This window comes from Sus scrofa, chromosome 14 (genome assembly GCF_054392235.1).
Source record: "Sus scrofa isolate SSC_HxYL_T2T_F1_AM1 chromosome 14, Sscrofa_HxYL_maternal_Yorkshire_Landrace_v2.0, whole genome shotgun sequence".
Classification (NCBI taxonomy): domain Eukaryota; kingdom Metazoa; phylum Chordata; class Mammalia; order Artiodactyla; family Suidae; genus Sus; species Sus scrofa.
This window is the reverse complement of record NC_139396.1, coordinates 51,660,900-51,684,234: the sequence shown is the minus strand read 5'-3', so window position 1 is coordinate 51,684,234 and position 23,335 is coordinate 51,660,900. Positions and strand designations below refer to the sequence as shown.

The 23,335-nt window shown below is 41.5% G+C and overlaps 1 protein-coding gene across 17 annotated transcripts in view; it reads right to left on the bottom strand.

Moving 5' to 3' along the window:
* Positions 1–23,335, bottom strand: part of CLIP1 (CAP-Gly domain containing linker protein 1) — a 147,537-nt gene that overhangs the window by 7,307 nt on the left and 116,895 nt on the right. For all 17 annotated transcript variants that reach the window (XM_084996045.1, XM_021072961.2, XM_084996038.1 and 14 more), the window contains one exon: positions 5,878–5,930. In XM_084996045.1, the coding sequence (XP_084852171.1) occupies positions 5,878–5,930 (53 nt within the window). The remainder of the gene's footprint in view (positions 1–5,877; positions 5,931–23,335) is intronic.

Here is a 23,335-nt window from a genome sequence, read left to right as displayed (position 1 = left end):
GAAGGGCAGGATACTCTGCATTCAACAGTGTGTGCATGTATTTACATTCTCCTGACGACAATTCCAAAGTCCCAAGGTCGTCAGAGCCAAGGAAAGACTGAGGAACTGTCACAGATCGGAGGATACTAAGGGGATGCGAAAACTACATGCAATGTAGTCTGTCCTCAACTGGATCCCAGGAGAGAAAAAAAAAAAAAAAGACATTAAAAAACCTGGGGAAATTTGAACAATATCTAGAAGCTGGCCAAGAGTCTTGGACCAGCACTACCCTCTCAGTGCAGATAAAGGACCCAGGCTATAAGATGTGCACGTGAGGGGGAGGCTGGGGGAAGGGAATTCAGGAACTCTGTACCATCTCCTTTCCAACTCTTCTGGAAACCTCCAGTTTTAAAATAAATTTTAAAAAATTACATGCAATGCGAAACAAGATGAAAAGTAACTTGTATCACAGAAATATTCTGGGAGAACAAAACTGGAGAGAAAGTCCCTAACTAACCTCAGGCTGTACCACCGAGGAGGCCCTACATTTATGTAGGTAATCGTCAGGGAGTCACGGTTTAAACCACAACAAACCCAATGACTCCTGGTTCTCTTAGAAGCAGAAGGGTAATGCGGAGCATGTAATGGTTCAGTCTGTTTTAGAGTTGGCTGCAGGGATTGGAAACTGAGGCCCAGGATAGAAATGGCAGAATGTATGTCTAGTTAGTGAGACCCAAGATATCCGGCACACGAATTACAGAATTCTCATGGTTTATGGTAAATTGAACTTCTACACAAAGATGAAAATATAAGTGTTGTATTTATCTCATTGTGTGGCTGACACTTACACCCCAGAATAAGTAGTAAGAAAAGAATCTGATACTTAACAGAAATTTCTTGAATTCAACACCCAAGCATTCTATATATACTTGGTGCTGTTAAATTACTAACTGAATAACACCTTGCTGGGGAGTAGGCTCTCATTTAAGTTAAAACAAAGGTTTTAATGAAAGGAATGTATAGGAATTTTTTTTTTTCACCTGGAAAGCAGATACATCATTTTATCCAAAGATTCAATAAATCTTGGGCTCCTTAAGGTTCTATTAAATTTATTTGGTAGTTCATTCTATGGTACAGCCTATTTCAAGAGGTTTACTTGTAAATCCAACTCAAATTTGGAAAATGTGATTTTAAATGTTTTCACTGAAAAAGGCCATGATTTTAGAGGTCACAGATTTAGTCTTCTGTAACTGGGACTCTAGTTAGTCAAGATCTCGCAGCTTCTGTGCATTAGGGAGGGATGAGGACGCCATCTGCTGGCAGAAGGAAAAAGGCACAGGCCATCTTTGCTCCCTGTCCCACACATATATCTATGTGAGGCTACTTTCTAAGAAGATGGCAAGCAGAGGTTTCTTGCACCAGTTTTCAAAAGATGTGTGGTTAAGAAAGGGGTCTTTGAGTTCCCTGGTGGCTCATCAGGTTAAGGATATGTCACTGGCACTGCTGTGGCTCAGGTTGCTACTGTGGTGCAGGTTTGATCCCTGACCTGGGAACTTCTGCATGCCATGCGAGGGGCAGAGAGAAAAAAAAAAAAAAGAGAAATCATCTGACTTGTGATTTATATGCCAAATGATAGGACAAATAGACCTTGACAGGTCACCTTTGTGACAGATCCTCACTGCCAGCATCTTAAGGTGATTTCTAAGCCCAAACACCTCTGTGCAAACCAAGAGGGGCTAAATTAACAATTTATGCCAACATTACTGACACATGAGTCACATATGACAGGAGGGCGAGGGTTACATTTAAGCCATGCTGGCTGGAAAGACTGGACATTACTAAAAATATCAAGAAGGGAAGATAAATGTAACATGAAAGAAGGGCTACAGGGGCCAGAAATCTTTCCCCGAAGGGAATTTGTTACCCAGATTCTTTCCTTACTATTTACATAAGAAATAAATTCCAGTAATGAAGCAAATACCTTAAAGTGTTACTGGGCAAGCTTTAAAAATGCAAGATAACAAGAACCAAATATTAGGAACATGAAGAGAAATGCAAATACAGTAAGGAGAACTAAATTTGCACTGAAGTTCTGTGCTGTAGATATAGAAAAGATGTTTGTGTGTGTGTGTGTGTGTGTGTGTGTGTGTGTGTGTGAGTATACTGCTGAGAATATTTTACAAAACAAAAGCAAGACACAGAGGGACAAAGGCAGCCAAAAATATATATATACAACAATTTGGTTTACTAAAAATATATGAAATTTATTTATTATAACGTGGATAGACTTTCTTTAGTCTTACCATTAAAGACACACAGATATAGCAAAGGAAGCAAGTTAGGAAAGGGAAAAGAGAGGGGTGAAATGAGCATTGGTAAGCAGCGCAAGCTCGGAGACAGTCAGACAGTCAGCAACCCACAGTGAGCTTCAGGAGCTGGGGTAGCGGCGACCTCTTCAGAATTGGCAGATGGTGCCCAGCCAGCTTTCATTCCTGATACAAACCCTGCGTTGACACTAACACAATTAACTCTGACCCTACAGGTCCACAGCTAAGATTTGGGCTCTGGAGTCCCTTCTTTGTCATCAAAAAGCCTGGAGAAGGGAGGGAAGCCAAACAGGTTCCCAATCTTTTTCAGCCAGAGGAAGACACTTCTCTATATTCATTAATTAGAGCAATTCAAGGTTGGCTCTGTTTTATCTACTAGGCATCTCAGAACCTGTTTTGAAAGTGTTTTGCCTAACTTGGGGACTGGTTTTCCAAAGAAATGATTACAGTTTTAAACTAAGAGAATTTTTAAAAACTACTACTACATGTTGCTTGCAATTCAATGTTAAGACAGCCAAAAACCACACCAAATACAAGAAGGTAATGCTAGTTTCTTAATGATTATTTTCACCCTCCATCAAGGGTAAGCACTGCACTTCAATATGATAAACAATATAGTCTGTATGAAGCAATTATATACTTTCTTGACTATGTAGGTTCAATTATCACCTCCAAATTAAACTGTTGGCAAAGATCTCAGTTCTGGCATGAACAACTACAATGAAAATATCTTTGTGGTTTAAATACTTTCCAGACTTTTACATTAAGAAAGTATCGAATTCTTTTTATTACTCTATGCTTACTTATTACACACCCAGACCTACATATGAATCCTTTACCAAACTGATTTTCAGAAGGCACTTAAGTCCCCCAAATAGTAGCTAAAATATTACTTGAATTCGGATTTCTGAAACAGACATGACTTTCCATGAGGGTTAATTAACAATCTGACCAAAGAAAAAGTTCTAAATATAAAAAACTAAGTTTAAAATTTTTTCACTCCCAGAAAAATTAATCATCTTTATTTGCACTTACTGGCTAAAAGAGTGGTTTTCAAGAGACATTCTCCTAAACATATCCAGAACATTTAATGGGAGCAGGATGAAGTAAGAAGACAGGAATGGGCAAGTACCCAAATTGGTTCTATCTTTTTAAGAAAAATTCACATACATGTATGTTCACATTTTAAAAGGCATAAAATTTAGTCAAAGTCACATATTAGGGTCTAGTAAAGCATGGCATATTTCTTTTAAAAAGTAAAAATAAATCTGTAACAAATAAATGTACAATGAGAAAAGATCCCACTTAAAAATCTGAAGACCTGTAGCTTACGCCTGCATTTGAGTTCTTGGCCAAGCTGCTTAATTATGGGGGCTTTAGTTTCATCATTTTATTTTATTTTTCTTTGCTTTTTAGGACTGCACCTGCATATGGACGTTCCCAAGCTTAGGGGTCAAATTGGAGCTGCAACTGCAGGCCTACACCACAGCCACAGCAACATGGAATCCAAGCCGTGTCTTCGAATTCCACCACAGCTCACAGCAATGCCGGATCCCCGACCCACTGAATGAGGCCAGGGATGGAACCTGCATCCTCACAGATACTAATCAGATTATTTCCGCTGTTCCACAACGGAAACTCCCTAGTTCCATCATTTTAAAATGCAAGCCCCACTATACATTTCACTGGGTTATTTTGAGATGCCAATAAAACTGTGAATTAAGAAGTGCCACATAAATGTAAAGAGATTTACATTCAGCACTCACACCAATCCGTTTTTATATGTGCACTTGCCAGAATGCCTCAGGAATAAGTGCTATTGGTGTTTTCACATACCCTTGATAACGGCACACAGGGGGTTCTTTTTAAAGAAATAAAGCCTTATTTATGTAAAAGATCCCAAGGCCCACAGAGGCAGAGCTGTGTGTTCACCCAGGCACCTGGTGAAGGGATGGCAGACCAGTCACCACAGCTCATGGGCGCTTGGTGAACACCTGGCTGGACCAGAGGTGTGGCAGTGATGAAATACCCATGCATTCTGATACGAAACTTTAAAAAAGAATGGGTCTAAGGATGTCTTTAAAAAAGAAAGGGGGCAGACACCTCTGGGCTGAGGCTTAATTTCCTGTGGAATGTAGCTTACGGAACACAGGTATCTCTGTGGCTAAATAAAGTCCCTCAGTTCTGAAGTAACTGTCATGCTGCCAGGAGGAGACACTGTGTGTAAAACAGATACATCAGTTTAAGGGGCACTTCCTCTGTCCTGACAACTAAGAATAAAATGCTCTGTAAGAGCATGAAGAATTCTTTTTTTGTCTTTTTCACTGCACCAGAGGCATGTGGAAGTTCTCAGGCCACGGAATGAGCCCACGCCATGGTGGCGACCTACACCACAGCTGCAGCAACTCTGGGTCCTTAAACCACCATACCACAAGGGAACTTCCAGGAATTCTTGGTTTTCCATTTTACTTTATTTTTTTTTAAACAGAAGAATTCTTGATTATACTATTCCTCAAGATTGGGGGGGCGGTTGTTTTATTTATTTATTTATTTTTTTGCTTTTTAGGGTCACATGTGTGGCATGTGGAAGTTCCCAGGCCAGGGGTCCAATCAGAGGTGCAGCTGCCAGGCTACACTACAGCCACAGCAACACGGGATCCAAGCTGCATCTGCAAGCTATGCCACAGCTCACAGCAATGCCGGATCCTTGCCCCACTGAGAGAGGCCGGGGATCGAACCCACATCTTCACGGATACAAGTCAGGCTCGTTACTGCTGAGCCACAATGGGAACTCCAAGTTTGTTTTATTTTTGTATTTAGTAAGATAAAAAAACAGGTCACTGTTGCAATGTGCTGTACAGGCAGTGGTTCTTAGCAACAGCACACACTAGACCTGCTTGGCATACAGGGTAAAGCACAGAATTTCTCTCGGCACAAACTGTTTTAAAAGAGTGGACAGAGACCATCAGAAAGGATAAGCATCAGACCTCTAAATGATTATTCCTGGGGGCCCGTTTATCCTTACTCAAAAGTACTGGAAGCTTCCATTTGAATAGCATTTGATTATCATGAAAGAGTAACAAATAACAAAGCTCTCTCTCTCTTTTTTGAAAGAAAATAAATGTTTTTAAAGAAATATTTTAAAATAATGTTTTTGAGGAAACATTTTAAATGTTGTTTCCTATTATTATTGAAAAATTAAAAATTTTTATAACTGAAATTAGTTTTTATATGTAGATCAATTTACTCTAGGTAAAATAATAGTATTTTTAGTTACTGAAACTAGGAGGCAACAGCAGCAGAACAGGAGACACTCTGACTTTAGAATATTTCAGGATAAACACAACTGAATATGGCTTAAAACTAGTCCTTGTTTTAGTAATTAATACCGCAATTTTTGCAAACGGATTTTTCATAATTTTTTCCATTCAGAATACTAAACTATTACAATGTAATTTTCTGAATATAAGAAGGTCATATGTTTTCTACTGTATACATAATGTTCTAACATTTTCCTTAATAAACACACACCACATACACCCAAAACAATAGACACAAAAAGAAAGCCTACCTCTTTTTCATTTCTAACAACTGATTATTGAGCACAGATCTCTCTTCTTCCAGCTGGAAAAAAAAAACACACAAAAAAAAGTTCAGTTCATAACAAGTCCACAGAGAGGCCAATTTCTCATTCCACAGGTCACGTTCCCACACTGCAGGACAGCGGAAGCAGTTGGCTTTCCCCAGAGGCAATGGGAAACGAGCACATGTACATCACAGTATATATGGTTTTTTTCCGTTTTTTGTTGTTGTTGTTGTTTTTAGGGCCGCACCCAAAGCATATGGAGGTTTCCAGGCTAGGGGTCCAATTGGAGCTGTAGCTGCCGGCCTACGCTACAGCCATACAGGATCCAAGCCGCATCTTCGATCTATACCACAGCTCACAGTAACGCCAGATCCTTAAACCACTGAGCGAGGTCAGGGCTTGAACCTGAGTCCTCGTGGATGCTAGTTAGCTCTGTTAACCACTGAGCCACGACGGGAACTCCCCAGTTCTTAATTTACAGATCATTTATGACCTGAATGACTCCCCTTTCTCTGGGACCTGAGAGTTATAGTATTAAGTAATACGATGTACATGCCATATCTTAGACATTCAATAAATATTTCCTTCATTTGTTAAATGAATGAGTGAGTGAAAGCTTCACTACTAACATTCTGGTTCCTTTACTGAAACAAGAGAAGTCAAATGTGTTCCTGGCCCTACACCTAACTTGTGTAGGGCCAGGAATAGGTGATTTATTCTACATGGGCCTCATCTTATGCCTATTATATTCCAGGCATTTCTTTCTCACCTATAAAATAGGAAAGTTACAAAAAGAATTCCAGTGGCCCTTTAGTTCTAAAATTTCATTTTTCTGGGAAGCTAGTCAATCTTGTGAGGAAAAGCTCACCTCTACCCCCAATCTGCATCACACAGAGTTCACCCAATTACAGTACCACTGTTTCTGTTTTGCTTTTTTTTTGGCCATGCCTATGGCACGGGGAATTCCCAGGCCAGGGATCAAACCCTTGCCACAGCAATAACCAGAGCCACAGCAATGACAATGCTGGATCCTTAATCTACTGAGTCATAAGGGAACTCCAATACAGCACCAATTTTAACTCACACTGTTAATACAACAAAGAGGTAAAAAAACCCTCTGTTTTTGTTTTTTAAATCAAAGGATAACACCAAAGAGTATGTAATGGTTTCCAATCATTTGGGAGTGGCCCAGGATTTAAGCCACTAGCCACTAGAAGTAGTCATGGTCTTATTTCTGACTATGTGTCAAGTATGTACATGCTACATTTGAAAAGTTCTTACATGCTAACGTGTGTGTTTTGAATATAAAGTCACCAAGAAATCTATAGAGGTTAACGTACAGTTTTTTCCACTGCAGATTCTCCTTTCCTAGTTCATTAAAATATGTGCTTTTGCTGCATGAGTAATTCATAGAAACATTTAGAAACTTTTAAAGAGTAAAAAGGAAGGGAAAAGAGTGGGAGGAAAACTTTAAAAAGTGAAATGAGAGAGAGAACATCTGGAGAGTGGGATGTGGAGATGACAGGGGCCCTCATTTTTTTTTTCCTTTGTGGCCTTTTATATAGTTTATATTTATTTTTTAAACAAGGAAATTGTTTTACTTTTATAGTTAAAAAATTAAAAGAAAAAATCAACAAACTTTAGGAAATGAATCCAATGAAAATATAAATGGATGAATGACATGGCAGATAGTTCACAACAGAGGAAAATAAAAATAATAAATACTTGAAAAAAATCATTCCACACTGCAAAGAACAAGTATGCAAAGATTTTCACTGTTTCTTGAGGGATATACTGTGCCTGAATTTCCATGGAACAGAAGTTTAGGATACTTATCGTACTGACTCTTACAGGAAATGATGTTTTTTTCTTCTGCTCCTGGATCCAATCTAGGATAACACATTTTATTTAGTAGTCATGGTTCTTTAGTCTAAATACTTCCTTATTCTTTCCTTGTCTTTTGTGACCTTGACAGTTTTGAAGAGCACACACATAGGTAGAATGTCCATTAATTTGAATTCATTTGGTATTTCCACGAGTAGAATCAGATTGTACACTTTTTGGCAGAAACACCACAGAAGTGATCTCATGTCCCTCTCAATAAATGATATTAAGAGGTACGCAATTGTTGGAGTTCCCATCAAGGCGCAGTGGAAACGAATCTGACTAGGAACCAAGAGGTTGCAGGTGCAATCTCTGGCCTTGCTCAGCGGGTTAAGGATCTGGCATTGCTGTGGCTGTGGCATAGGCTGGTGGCTACAGCTCCGATTAGACCCCTAGCCTGGCAACCTCCACATGCCTCAGATGTGGCCCTAAAAAAAAAAAAAAAAAAAAAGACAAAAAGACAAAAAAAAAAAAAAAAAAAAAAAAAAAGAGGTACATAATGTTGATTTTTGTGAGGGTAACTTTGATCACTTAGTTAAGAAAGCATCTTCCATGAGTATCCACTGTAAAAATATTACTATTTAGCGAAGAGATACTTTGAAATTATATAAATAGCCTGTTCTTCCATAAAATTTCACTCATTGGTTTTAACACCAATTGATGATTCTTGCCTAAATAAATTATTACCACATAGTTACCAGTGATTTCTAATCCCATCACGTCACCTATTAGTTGGTTTTTGCTTTCATTTAAAAAAAGTTATTACAGTTGATTTACAATGTTCTGTTGATTTCTGCTAAATGGCAAAGTGACACAGTTACACACGCGCACGTGCGCACACACACACACACGCGCGCACACACACACACACACACACATATACATTCTTTGGTCTCTCTCTTTTTTTTTTGTCTTTTTCAGGGTGGCACCCATGGCATATGGAGGTTCCTAGGCTAGGGGTCCAATCGGAGCTACAGCTGCTGGCCTATGCCAGAGCCACAGCAATGCCAGATCCGGGCTGTGTAAACTACACCACATTTTATGGAAACACGGGATCCTCAACACACTGAGCTAGGCCAGGGATTGAACCTGCACCTTCATGATTCCTGGTCGTATTTATTTCTGCTGTGCCATGACAGGAACTCCTCTCATAATATCTTCCATCATGTTCCATCACAGGTGACTCGATACAGTTCCCTGTGCTATACAGGAGGACCTCACTGCTTATACTTCAAATGCTATAGTTTGCATCTACTAATCCCAAACTCCTAGTCCATCCCACTCCCTCCCCGTCCACCTTGGCAACCACAAGTCTGTTCTCCATGTCCGTGAATTTGCTTCTGTTCTGTAGATAGGTTCATTTGTGCCATATTTTAGATTCCACATATAAGTGATATCATACGGTATTTGTCTTTCCAGCTTACTTCACTTAGGATGAGAATCCCTAGTTCCATCCATGTTGCTGCAAATGGCATTATTTTGTTCTTTTTTATGGCTGAGTAGTATAAGGGCTTTCATTTTTCCTTCATTTATTTTTATCTGTTTCCATGATATATTTTTATCATGGTTACTTATTTTATAGACTATAATCCATTACTATCATTATTTCTTTTTGTCTTTTTTTTTTTTTTTCAGGACCACACCCGAGGCATATGGAGATTCCCAGGCTAGGGGTCGAATCGGAGCTGTAGTGCCAGCCTACACCACAACTACAGCAACTTGGGATCTGAACTGCATCTGTGATCTACACCATGCTTATAGCAACGCTGGATCCTTAACCCACTGAGCAAGGCCAGGGTTCAAACCTGAGTCCTCATGGATCCTAGTCGGGTTCATTAACCACTTAGCCACGTGGGAACTCACTATTTCTTTTGATGCTCAAATTATCTCAGATTTGGCTAGTGAAAGCCCCTTCCAACATGGTTCTAATATGTTTTCGACTAAACCCCAGTTTTCTTTAGGCATTTCCTTCCTTTTTTGGTACATGAGATATTCCAAGCCCAACCTGTATTTGTCTTGGACTAGGAACCAGTCATTTCTCTTAGTGAAGAAGAGTATTTACAAGCCAAAATCTAGGTAGTTAGGTGTGCTCATTGATTTTGTAGTGTATTACATCTAAGCCCTATCAGTGGACCTGATAAAAATTTCAAATTTCTGCTCTTCAAAAGACACTGTTAAGAAAATGTAAAGACAGGAGTTCCCATTGCAGCATAGTGGAAACAAATCTGACTAGCATCCATGAGGATGCAGGTTTGTTCCCTGGCCTCGCTCAGTGGGTTAAGGATCCAGTATTGCTGTGAGCTGGGGCGTAAGGTAGGCCGCAGACATGGCTCAGATCTGACATTGCTGTGGCTGTGGTGTAGGCCAGTGGCTACAGCTCTGATTCAACCCCTAGCCTGGGAACCTCCAGATGCCACAGGGGTGGCCCCAAAAAGCAAAAAAAAAAAAGGAAAAGGAAAAAAAGAGAATGCAAACACAGTACACAGACTGAGAAAATACGTACAAAACAATCTGGTAAAGAACTTGTATTCAAAACATATTAAGAACTCTCACAAATCAATGATACACAGATAACAAACGAAACTTCTAAATGGGCAAAAGAGCTAAACAGTCATATGACCAAAGAGATAAAGAAGGCCAATAAGCACATGAAAAGAAGATCAAAATCATTAGTTATCAGGGAAATGCGAATTAAAGCTACACTTGAGAATCCTGTGTTATAATTTCTAGTTTCATTCCATTGTGGTCAGAGAACATACTCTGCAAGATTTAAATCCTTTTAAATTCACGAGACCTATCATATGGTCTACTACGGAGAAAGCTCTGTGCTGTGTGTACTTGAGAAGAATGTCTTCTGCTACTGTTGACTGGAGAGCTCTTAGATTACTGATGGGCCTAGCTGATTTACAGAGTTGTTCAAGTCTTCTATTTCCTTGTTGATCTTCTGTCTAGTTGTTCTACCCATTTCTGAAATAGAGCTGAAATGAAGTCTCCAAATAATATTACTGAATTATCTATTTATTCCTTTAAATCTGTCAGTTTTTGCTTTGTGTGTTTTAGGGCTCCATTATTAGGTGTGTATACACTTGTAATTGTATTTTCTGGATGATCATTTTACCACCATAAAATTTCCTTCTTGGGAGTTCCCATTGTAGCTCAGTGGGTCAAGAATCTGAATAGTACCCATGAGGATGCAGGTTCCCTCCCTGGCCTTGTTCAGTGGGTTAAGGATCTGGTGTTGCCACAAGCTGCAGTGCAGGTCACAGATGCAGCTCAGATCCTGTGTTGCTGTGGCTGTGGTGTAGGCTGGCAGCTGCAGCTCCAATTCAACCCCTAGCTCGGGAACTTCCATATGCCACAGGTGCAGCCCCAAAAAGAAAAAAAAATTTTTTCTTCTCTATTTCTAGTAACAACTTTTGTCTTAAAAGTCTATTTTTCTGATATTAGTATAGCCACTCCAGTTTGCTTTTGATTACTGTTTATAGGGTATACCTTACCTTTTTTTTTGGCCACATCCCTCGGCATGTGGAAGTTCCCAGGCCAAGGATCAAACCCAAGCTGCTGCAGTGACAATGCTGAATCCTTAACCCACTGTGCCACCAGAGAACTCCTATGTGGTATCTCTAGTTCCATCCCTTCACTTTCAATTCATTTGTATCTCTGAATCTAAATTGTCTCTCTTATAGACAACATATAGTTATATCATGTTTTCAAAAATTTCATTCTGCAATTTCTGCCTTCCAATAAGAGTGTTTAACTCATTTACATTTAATGTTATTATGGGTAAGGCTACACATGTTTTCAATTAATAAATTTTACTTTTTAAACAAGTTTGAGGTTCACAGCAAAATCAAACAGAAGGTACAGATATTCCCCATAACTTCCTGTGCCAACACATGTACAACCTCTGCTGCTCTCTACATCCCACGCCAGAGTGGAGCATTTGTTACAACCTCCACCACTATCTACATCTCACACCAGAGTGGTGCAGTATTTGTTACAGCGCCCCCTACCATCAACATCCCAAAGGAGAGTGGTGCATTTGTTACAATCAGTGAACAGGCACTGACACATCACTATCACTTAAAGTCCAAAGTTTACTTTAGGTTCTCTTTTGATGTTGTACCTTCTATCGGTTTTGACAAATGTATAAAAACATGGATCCATCACTGCAGTATTGTACATAACAGTTTCACTGCCCTAAAACCCCTGGTACTCTCCCTAGTCATCATTCCCTCCTCCTTTACCCCTCACAACCACTATATTTTTGTCATGATAGTTTTGCTCTTTCCAGAATGTCATTTTGTTGGAACCACACAGTACGTAGCCTTTTCAAATTGGCTTCTTTCACCTTGTAATGTGCATACGTACTATGCCTCAGTAGATTCCCTGATGTATTTTCATGGCTTGGTTGCTCTTCATTTTGGTGCGGAATAATATCCCATCATCTGGATGTAATTCCGTTGATTTACCCAATCACCTACTGAAGGACATCTTGGTTGCTTCTGAGTTTTTGCAATTGTGAATAAATCTGCTATAAACATCCACACACAGGATTCTGTGGACATAAGTTTTCAATTCACTTGTGTAAATACCAAGGAGCACAACTGCAGGATCATATGGATCGGAATATGTTTAGTTTTGTAAGAAACTGCTGAGCCGTCTTCCAAAGCAGCTGTACCATTTTGCATTATCATCCGCAATGGATGAGAGTTCTTGTTGCTCCACATCTTCATCAGCATTTGATGTTATCAGGGTTTTGAGCCCTGGCCATTCTAATTGGTGTATAATATATATATTTTTGGTCTTTTTGCTATTTCTTTGGGCCACTTCTGCGGCATATGGAGGTTCCCAGGCTAGGGGTCTAATTGGAGCTGTAGCCACCGGCCTACGCCAGAGCCACAGCAACACGGAATCCGAGCCGAGTCTGCAACCTACACCACAGCTCATGGCAACGCCGGATCATTAACCCACTGAGCAAGGGCAGGGACCGAACCCTCAACCTCATGGTTCCTAGTCAGATTCGTTAACCACTGCGCCACGACGGGAACTCCTAATTGGTGTATAATATTATCTCATTGTTACTTTACAATTCCCTAAGAATCTACAATATTGAGCACCTTTTCATATGCTTGTCATCTACATATCATCTTTTTATAGTTTTTAAAATATTGTTTTTCCATCACGGTCTATTCCAGAAGATTGGATATAGTTCCCTGAACTATAGAGTAGGAACTTGTTTATCCACTCTAAATGTAATAGTTTGCACCTAGTAACTGCAAACTCCCAGTCCGTCCCATTCCCTCCCCTTTCCCCCTTGGCAACCACAAGTCTATTCTCTATGTCGGTGAGTCTGTTTCTATTTTGTAGATAGATTCATTTGTGCCATATTTTAGATTCCACATATAAGTAATATCATAGGGTGTCTGTTTCTCTTTCTGATTTACTTCACTTAGTATAATAACCTCTAGTTGCATCCATGTTGCTGTAAATGGCACTATTTCATTCTTTTTTATACATATATATATAAGTGTGTGTGTGTACATATATATAAAATCGGCCATAAAAAATACATATACACACACACACTCCACATCTTCTTACTCCATTTATCTGTCAGTGGACATTTAGGTTGTTTCCATGTCTTGGCTATTATGAATAGTGCTGCTATGAACACAGGGGTGGATGTATATTTTTGAATTATAGTTTTGTCCAGATATAAACCCAGGAGTGGGAATGCTGGATCATATGGTAGTTCTATTTTTTGTTTGTTTGTTTTCTGAGGAATCTCCATACTGTTTGCCATAATGGTTGTACCAAATTTACATTCCTACCAACAATGCAGGAGGGTTCCCTTTTCTCCACACCTTCTCCAGCATTTGTTATTGGTAAACTTATTAATAATGGCCATTCTGACAAGTGTGAGACGGTACCTCACTGTAGTTTTGATTTGCATTTCTCTAATAATTAGTGATGCTGAGCATCTTTTCATGTGCCTACGGGCCATCCATATCTACGTATCTTCTTTGGTAAGGCGCTATTCAGGTCTTTTGGCCATTTTTTAATTGGGCTGTTCACTTTCTTATTGCTATGTTTCACAAGTTCTTTGTATTATTTTGGCTAAGCGTCCTTTACGAGCTGTGTCTTCTGTAAAAATTTTCTCCCAGCCAGTGGCTTGTCTCCTCATTCTTTTCACATTGTCTTTCATAGAGCAGAAGTTTTTAATTTTAATAAAGTTCAGTTTATCAATTATTTCTTTCATAAACCATGCCCTTGGGGTTGTATTTTAAAAGTCATCTCCTGGAGTTCGCTGGTGGCCTAGCAGTTAAGGATCTGGCATTGTCACTGCTGTGGTGCAGGTTCAATCTCTGGCCTAGGAACTTTTGTATGCTGCAGGTGCAGCCAAAATAAATAAGTAAGTCATCTCCACACTCAGTCTGTCTAGGTTTTCCCCTATGTTATTTTCTAGGAGTTTTACAGTCGTGCCTTTAACATTTGGGTCATGATCTTTTTTTTTTTTTTTTTTTTTTTTTTTGTCTTTTTAGTGCTGCATGTGCGGCAGGAAGTTCCCAGGCTAGGGGTTGAATTGGAGCTGTAGCTGCTGGCCTACGCCATAGCCACGGCAATGTCAGATCTCAGCTGTGTCTGCAACCTACCACAGGTTCACGGCAATGCCAGATCTTTAACCCACTGAGCAAGGCCAGGATCGAACCCATGTCCTCATGGTTACTAGTCAGGTTCATTACCACTGAGCCATGATGGGAACCCCAGGCCTATGATCCATTTTGACTTAATTTTCATGAAGGGTGTACATCTGTGTCTAGATTCACTTTTTGCATGTGGATGTCCACTTGCCTCAGCACCATTTGAAAAGATCATCTTTGCTCCACTATATTGCTTTTGCTCCTCTGTCAAAGATAGGCTGCCTATATTTATGTGGGTCTATTTCTGAGCTCTCTATTCTGTTTCATTGGTCCGCTTGGTCTATTATTTTGCTAATAACATACTGTATTGATTACCAGAGTTTTATTCTAAGTCTGAAAGTTGGTAGTGTCAGTCCTTCAATTTCATGGTGTCATAGTCAGTATGCTAGTGCCCTCCGTGGGTACGAGTTGGTGGTACTTAAAAGCCAGGGTCCCTCACACACTAAACTCTCTCTGCTCAACCAGTCTGAGTGAGCTGGGGCTAGCTGTTGCTTTTCTCCCCAACTTCCCCAGTGAAGTGGTTCACATTTGGGCTATTTCCATCTCTCCTCTAAGCAAGTGTTCTGAGGTCCAAAATAGCAGCTCTACCTTGACAGCACAAAACACATTCCTATTCCCTGTGTCTAAGGATTTCTAGTCTCGCCTCCCACACACAGACAGACTCCTCTTGGAAGAAAAGGTGGTCATGGGGGAAAAAAAGGAAGAGGAGGATTTAGTAATTTCTGTGGACAAGCCCTTCCAGAGAAGAAATAATTAACATTAGCTGTCTCGCCTCCCACACACAGACAGACCTCTTCATGTATATAGAGAAAGAAGAACAGAGAGGAGAGAGAAAAAAAATTAATTTTACTTGAATTTAACTGGAGAAAGAAAAACTGAATTAAAGAAAATGGTTGAGGGAAGAAAAGAATATTCTTTACCACAAAGATATATTATATTCTGAGAATTCCCACTAGGTATATACTATACATTTATTTTGTAAATTGGTTTTTTTGCCACACCCACAGCATATGGAAGTTCCTGGGCCAGGGATCAAATCCAAGCCACATCTGTGACCTATGCTGCAACTGTGGCAATGCCAGATCCCTAACCCAAATGCACTGGGCTGGGGATCAGACCTTTGCTGCCTTGAGGATAATGCCGGACCCCTACCCCACTGTGCCACTAGGGAACTCCTAAGTTCTGTATTTTGATTCATGTCTGGCTTGGCCAGATTTTATCAGCAAGCAGCTTTCCAGAAGGACATATAGATGTTACAGCTTCTAAGTTCTTCCATGTTTGGAAACATCTGTCTTCTTACCTGAACAATAACTGCCTGGATGTGATGCTATCAATCATATTTTCTGTCCCTAGGAACTTTGGAAACAGTATACTATGGCTTCTTTTTCTGGCACTGAATGTGGCTGCAGTGAACTGGTTTTTCTCCTTTTTTATAAGGAATCTGCTTTTCTGCCTGGGGACCTAAAGAATTCTCTCTATATTTTTAGAAATGTTCAATAGATCTCTCTATACTTCTGATGTATTTAGGAATTCTGATATGGGGTAGTTTTGGTCTTCAATTTGTTTCCTTAACTCTTCTTTCTTCTTTCTCTCTGTTCAGCTTATGTCATTTTATCATCTCTCTCTCTTTTTTTTTTTTTTTTTTTTTTTTTTTTTTTGTCATACCTGCAGCATGTGGAAGTTCCTGGGCCAAGGACTGAACCACAGTGACCTGGCCTGCTGCAGTGACAATGCTGGATACTTAACCCACTGAGCCACCAGGGAATTCCTCTGCTCCTTTGAAGAGTTGTTTTATTTACACCACTTTTTTTTCTTTTTTGGCTGCCCCTCAGCATTCGCAGGCTAGGAATCAGACCCAAGCCACACGATCCTTAACCCATTGTGACAGGATGGGGATCTAACCTGCGTCCCAGCGCTCCAGAGAAAGTTGTTTTCTTTACGTCACTTAAGTTTTTACATAACAAAGAGCAGTATTTTCCTCTGGGTAATGTTTTCTCATGGCCTGAATTCCTCATCTCTCTTTCGATTTCTAGGTTCCTTTCTTTTCTTTTCCCTCTTTTGGTACAGTATGTACTCAATTGTTCATCTAATCCTGTGCAGCTCTACCTAGACCCTCTATTTGCATGTTATGTAAATAAACTTTCCTTAATGCCCCTTGTACTTTATCTGAGACGTCTAATCTTCATTTCCAAGCTACAACTGAAAAATTGGGCAGTGCAGTCTGGACATCTCTGTAGCCAGAGGGCAGTGGGGCTAGCATGGGGAGAGTGCTGTCAAGGTGACGTGTATCATCTGTTGGAGGTCTCTTTCTGAGATTTGTCCCATGTGGTAGTCACCGCATCGGGACCGAGCTAACCCACTCCCAAAGATGAGTGTGCTCAGCTTCAGTCTCAGGTGGATACTACAAGCTGGCTCTTTCAACATCTACTCTCACCTCCTCAGTTCCCTTCCCTTCTGGGAGGAACCCAGCCTCACTCACGGTCAGAGGTGACACTAGTATAGAGATCTGAAGTCTCCTCTCCAAATGAAAAGATAAACTGTGTGAAGAGGAGCCCTCTGCCCTTCCCCCCTCAGTGCCATGCTTGGAAGTACAACAGCCACTGAGACTGAGGGGGTGAGAACTTAGGCACTGAGGACAGCAGCAGAGCAGAAAGGAAGAGGCGGGTTCATTGAGGATGCTGCTGAATGATGAGGCCCCCCGGACCACCTGCCTATACGCTTATCATCATTTAAGACCCCCACCCACTCCCGTTTCCTTAGCCATTCAGTTGGCTAGACCAGCTATGGAAAATGACAACTAGCAGTTTTTCCTGCTCTGGTAGAATCCTGAGGGGTAGAAGAAGGTTTCTAGCTTCAAGATTTCTCCTTGACTTTTACCCAGGCTGCCTAGTCACTTCTTCAGTCTAATTTTCTCCAAAATTGGGCCTGAGGATGGGGAGAATTAAGACTGAAAATTCTAGGGATTTTGCTACTTGTTTTCCTTTCTCCTATCACTATGAACAGGGTGTCCAACAGTCAAAGCACAACTTTTTTTTTTTTTTGGTCTTTTTGCCTTTTCTAGGGCCACTCCTGCGGCATATGCAGGTTCCCAGGCTAGGGGTTGAATCAGAGCTGCTGCTGCCGGCCTACGCCACAGCCACACGGGACCCGAGCCGAATCTGCGACCTACACCACAGCTCATGGCAATGCTGGATTCTTAACCCACTGAGCAAGGCCAGGGATCAAACCTGCAACCTCATGGATCCTAGTCGGATTCGTTAACCACTGAACCACGACGGGAACTCCCAAAGCACAATTTTGTTTCTTTTCTTGGTTGTCAATTTTAACGTTTAGAGGATGAAGCTGACAGGCTTTGCTAGATTTTCCTGGAGATATTTTTAATAGTCAAAAAAGTGTGTTCACTTCATTAGGTACTGAGGGAGAGAGATTCTTTGATCCAGCTTTGCTCAGCCCTATTTGCCCAGAGGTTCCCCTTGCCCAGACTAAAATTGATGGCCAATGATTCCAACTTTCCTAAAATAAAACATGACAAGCTAAAACTAGCCTTCTTTGTTTAAACATTCAGGTCTGGGAATTCAGGCTTTTTTAAAAGGCAGGCAATTCATGATTCATGGATCAATTTAGATAATAACCCCAGTTTTTCGTATACTGCATCTGTTATAACCTCTGTCAGGAAGAACTGTTGATAAAAGACAGTTACTGAGTCATCTAATATCTGTCCAGTCTCCAGACGCCAACGGTAACCTCATTTTGCAATAAGCAGGGGGAAAATCAGCATCGTTCCCATAGTGACAGTTCAGTGGATCTGCAACCCTCATAAGGGGGAATACATGTGAGAATTGGGAATGATAAATCAGACATTTCCAAAGTGACTTTCCAAAGTGCTGTGTCTCTAAAGAACTCGCATCACTCTGATTATTTTTAGTATTCTCTGTGAAAAGAATAATGCTCTGCATGGTTCCCATGAATCTGGAAACCACGTGATCCTGCCCCAAGTCATTGTATGTGTCCACACAGAGCAAAAGTCCCACTCATGTGGCAGTTGGCTTTTGGCAACCACAACCCTCCAACAAAACCATGAAACTGGAAGTAAATGGACTTGTGGAAGAAGGCAGAAAGGGCAGTCATGCAGTCTCCCCATCATGTTCTATAAAGCAGGACCTAAGGGCCTGGCTAAAGACGATGCTCATTCCACCCCCCATTCTATGTGCACGTCCTGCTCTACGGGTCCTGGTGTCTCAGAGCTGTGCAGGGCAGGAGCCTGAGGTGGCCACACACACAGGCTCCTGGTGTCACACACAGGGAGCCAAGGAGATGATACCTGAACTGAGGAAGGAAGCGGCCCACCTGGAGAAGGGAGGTGATGACACAGTGAGGGAAAGTGCACCCAGCGGGGAAGGGAGGAGGAGAGCTGTAAAAGCACATATGAAAACGGCAAGTGACGGGGTGTGGTAGGAGGGGCAGGAGAAGCATGAGCACTCAGCTGGTGTGGAAGAAGTCAAAGGAGGAGGGTCGGGAACACGGGTTCAGGCGCGTGGAAGGAGGCCATGTGAGTGCAGTTGCAGTGCGAGCACTCAAGCCAGGGCCATCTCTGGAGAGCAGTGGTGGTGGCAAAAAGCAGAGTAGGAGATTGGAAAGAAAGTGGGAGGGGAAAAATAAAGGCAGAAAGCAAAGGATTGGAGACAGAGATAAGAAGCAGCTAAGGTTGTTGAGTGTGAAGAGTCTGGCAAGACTTAGCACTGCTTTTGAGGAACAAGAGGATTTCCCAACCCACAAAAGATAGAAAGGGGTGATGAGATACAAGGGCTCTTGGCCGGGAGTGGATGTCAGGAGGGACAGGTGGTAGTGTGGATGGAGAAAGAAGACATAAGACACCTGGACACATGGATAAACAAAATGTGCTACATCCCTTCAATAAAACACTTCTCAGCCATGAAAAGAAGTGAAGTTCTGATACAGGCTGCAACATGGATGAACCTCAAAGATATTATGACACTAAGCGACAGACACAAAGGACAAATACTGTATGATGTCATTTATGTGAAATATGCAGAATAAGCAAATCCATGGAGATACAAAATAGATTAGTGGTTGCCTGGGGCTGGGAGGATGGAGCAATGGGGAGTGGCTGGTTCAGTGGGTATGGGGTTTCCTTTGCTGGGGATGAAAATGTTCTGGAATCGGACACAGAGGATGCTCACACGACTTTGTGATTGTACTAAGTGCCACTGAAAGCACACTGCAAAATGGTTAAAAGAGTACATTTCATGTTATGTGTGTGTGCGTGCATGCATGCACACACACAGTCAGGCCACCAGGCAGGACACAATGTGAGAGTAAACACTAAACACCTAAGATTGTGACAATCTGCAAAATTGTCAGTTATCAAGAAAAGATGAATTACATGAGCTATTAGGCTGAACTACGTGAAACTGCAAAACAGGAGCCATTTCATATGTTCAATCTAATATCATCTTTTAAAAGATAAGGCACTCTATGTGACATTTTATAAGGATTTCTGTCACAAATGATGCCAGATGAAGCCAACACTTGTGCCTCTCACGGCCTTAACTGACCCTGGTTGTCACTCCCCTCCTCTCTTAAAAAGAAAAATCTAGGGTGTTCCTGTTGTGGCTCAGCGGCTATGAACCCTTTTGACTAGTACCCATGAGGATGCGGGTTCAATTCCTGGCCTCGCTCAGTGGGTTAAAGACCTGGCATTGCTGTGAGCTGTGGTGTGGGTCACAGACACAGTTTGGATCTGGCATTGCTGTGGCTGTGGTGCAGGCCATCAGTTGTAGCTCCAATTAGACCCCTAGCCTGGGAACCTCCATATGCCATAGGTGCAGCCCTAAAAAAAGAAAGAAAAAAAAAAAAAAAAAAAAGCAAAATCTCACTTGGGAAGGGGGATTGGAGATATCATTTTTCACTGGAAAGGAGAACAGCTGTTAGAGCAGACAGTTTGGGTTCTGTTTCTGTTTTGGCTTGGCCAATTCCATTCTGTAGGACCTTGAGCAAACAGGTCAGCCTCCAACTATCAAAACAATTCATGGGGGAACAGGGCGCCCAGGGGTCAACCGAGTCAGAGAAGGGTTTCTGAGGACACAAAGAATCTATCATCACTCTCTACCCCACTGCTGGCCCTCTTAACTGCAGCATTTCCCACTTCACCTTTTAAGGTGGTAAAAAGAGAGAATGCTCTACAAAACCACAGTCACAGGGAGGCAGGTGATCTTTTTCTTTCCTTTTCTTTTTTGGCTGCCCAGAGGCATATGGAGTTCCCTGGCCAGAGATCAGATCTGAGCTGCAGCTGCAAACTATGCTGCAGCTGAGGCAATGCCAGATCCTTTAACCCACTGTGCTGGGCCAGGGATCAAACCTGCATCCTGGTACCTGCATCCAATCCAGTTGTTCCACAATGGGAACTCCAGGGATTCTTTTGTTTCAACAAATAAAATTATACTTCCAACTGTCAAACAGGAAATGAAATGGCTGTTTCAGGGGGTTTTTCAAGGAAATCAAAATCCTTAGCCAATGTTCCCAGCGAGAGTATTAAGATGCAGAACAGATTCTGGGATCTGGGTTTTCTAAGCAAACTAAATACTTGAGGTAGGAAAAAAAAAAAAAAAGTAACAAAGTAACAGTAGAATTGAAAGAACATACATATATAGGCTGCACCCACGGCATGCTCAAGTTCTTGGCTGGGCCAGGGATCAAATCAGTACCACAGCAGTGACAATGCCAGATGCTTAACCCACTGCACTACCAGGAAACTCCTATAGTGTATTTGTGAACAAAGCTGACCAATAGTTTGGCTCAACTATACCAAGTAACAAAGTGGAAATCTGAATCTGAAAGAGAAGGGATATATGTATACATATATGTATACATATATGACTGAATTACTTTGTTATAGAGTAGAAATTATCACAACCTTGTAAATCAACTGTACTTCAATAAAACTTAAAAAAATGAACAAAAAACAAAGTGGAAATTCGTGATTTTACATAGGTAATCGGCACTCTAGACTGTCAGAGATAATGAGTAATAGACCCGATGAATTAATCTTCTTTAGCCTAAGGCTACTTTGAAGTTTTTTTTTTTTGCTTTTTTTAGGGCTACACTAGTGACATATGGAAGTTCACAGGCTAGGGGCTGAATTGGAGCTGCAGCTGCCGGCCTACACCACAGCCACAGCAACATGGGATCCTAGCCCCATGTACAACCTACATGGCCACAGCTCAAGGCAACGACAGATCCCCAACCCACTGATCGAGACCAGGGATTGAACTTGAGCCCTCATGGGTACTAGTCAGGTTCTTTTCTGTTGCGCCACAATGGGAACTCCCAAAGTTATCTTAAATGGGGTATTCTCACCACCCTTTTGAAATGTATACACCAAGGGAAGAATTATCTGCATACTTCCTTGGTATTTGCTCTCACTGTTATCAATCTCTATCATCAAAGTCTCTCACGTTTTAGTTCACAGCTGCTTGCTTCTCTCTCCAGAGTGAAACACAGGGAAGTACAAAGGGCAAAACAACCCCTTCTTTAGAGTGATGTCACTGTCCTCATTGTTTCTTGCAGGTGCTACTTTCCTAACACTCTTCAAAGTCACTGATTTTCTTTTCTTTTTCTTTTCTTTTCTAGGGCTGTTCCCACAGCATATGGAGGTTCCCAGGCTAGGGGTCAAATCGGAGCTGTAGCCGCCAGCCTACACCACAGCCACAGCAACGTGGGATCTCAGCCTCGTCTGCAACCTACACCACAGCTCATGGCAACGCCGGATCCTTAACCCACTGGGCGAGGCCAGGAATCGAACCTGAAACCTCACAGTTCCCAGTCAGATTTGTTAACCACTGAGCCTGACAGGAACTCTTCACTGATTTTCACATTTTTAGCCACAAAATTTTTTCAAAAGGAAAGGAATTCAAATCCCAGAGCAAGAGAGAAAGAACTGGGGAATGGAGAGGATCCCTGAAAACCTCCCTCTGCTGGGGGAATTGTGATGCTCCCCTCTTAGTCTTTCTGGTTCTGAGAGACAGAAACAAGAAATGTAGTCAACCAGTGAAGGTCATGACATGAGATGGGAGGCTGATTTCTGTGTGTTCCTCCCATTTGCAGACCCACTCTCTCCACCAAGACAGTCCACAGGAGGAGATAAAAGGAGACAAATAAATCAGCACTCAGCTGGGACCCTTTCCTTGCAAGTCTTCACAGACACACTCCTGGGAGCGATATCTGGTTTTGACGCTCTGGTTTATGCTGGGGTTGGGGTGGGATGGGGGTGCAGAACCTCACTGGATCAAGGGGCTTCTGTTTTTCACAAACTCCACTTTCTCACAAAATGACCAAGGGAGAGGGCAATGACCCTGTTTAAGTCAACCCTTGATTCTTTTCCAGACTGAGTCAGAAGAGGACACACATCCCCCAGCGCTATTGGCTGAATGAAGCTGAGTCGTTACTATCTCCTTCATGCTTTCGTTTCCTCCTTTACAAGTGGGGATAATGGCAGAATTACTGCAAAGACTCAGAGGATGGCTGTGGGGTATCTGTGCCTGTCACAGAGCCACTCCCTGTGAGCTACTATTGCCCAGAGCACCATCTCCACCCTGGAGCCTGAGAGATGGGCCAGGTCTCTGAGAAGCAGGACAGCTGTGGAAAGCACTAACAAAGATGTTAAAGACTGAGGTCAACTCTTTGAAAAGCCCAGCCCTTGCACCACAAACCGCACCACATCAGTGGATATTCAATACAATTATACCAAACTACTCTATCTAAGTGAGAATTCATATTTACAAAGTATGCTCTGGGAAAAATCAAGTTTTTCCCTTGATGTGAAAAGCAAGAAACAG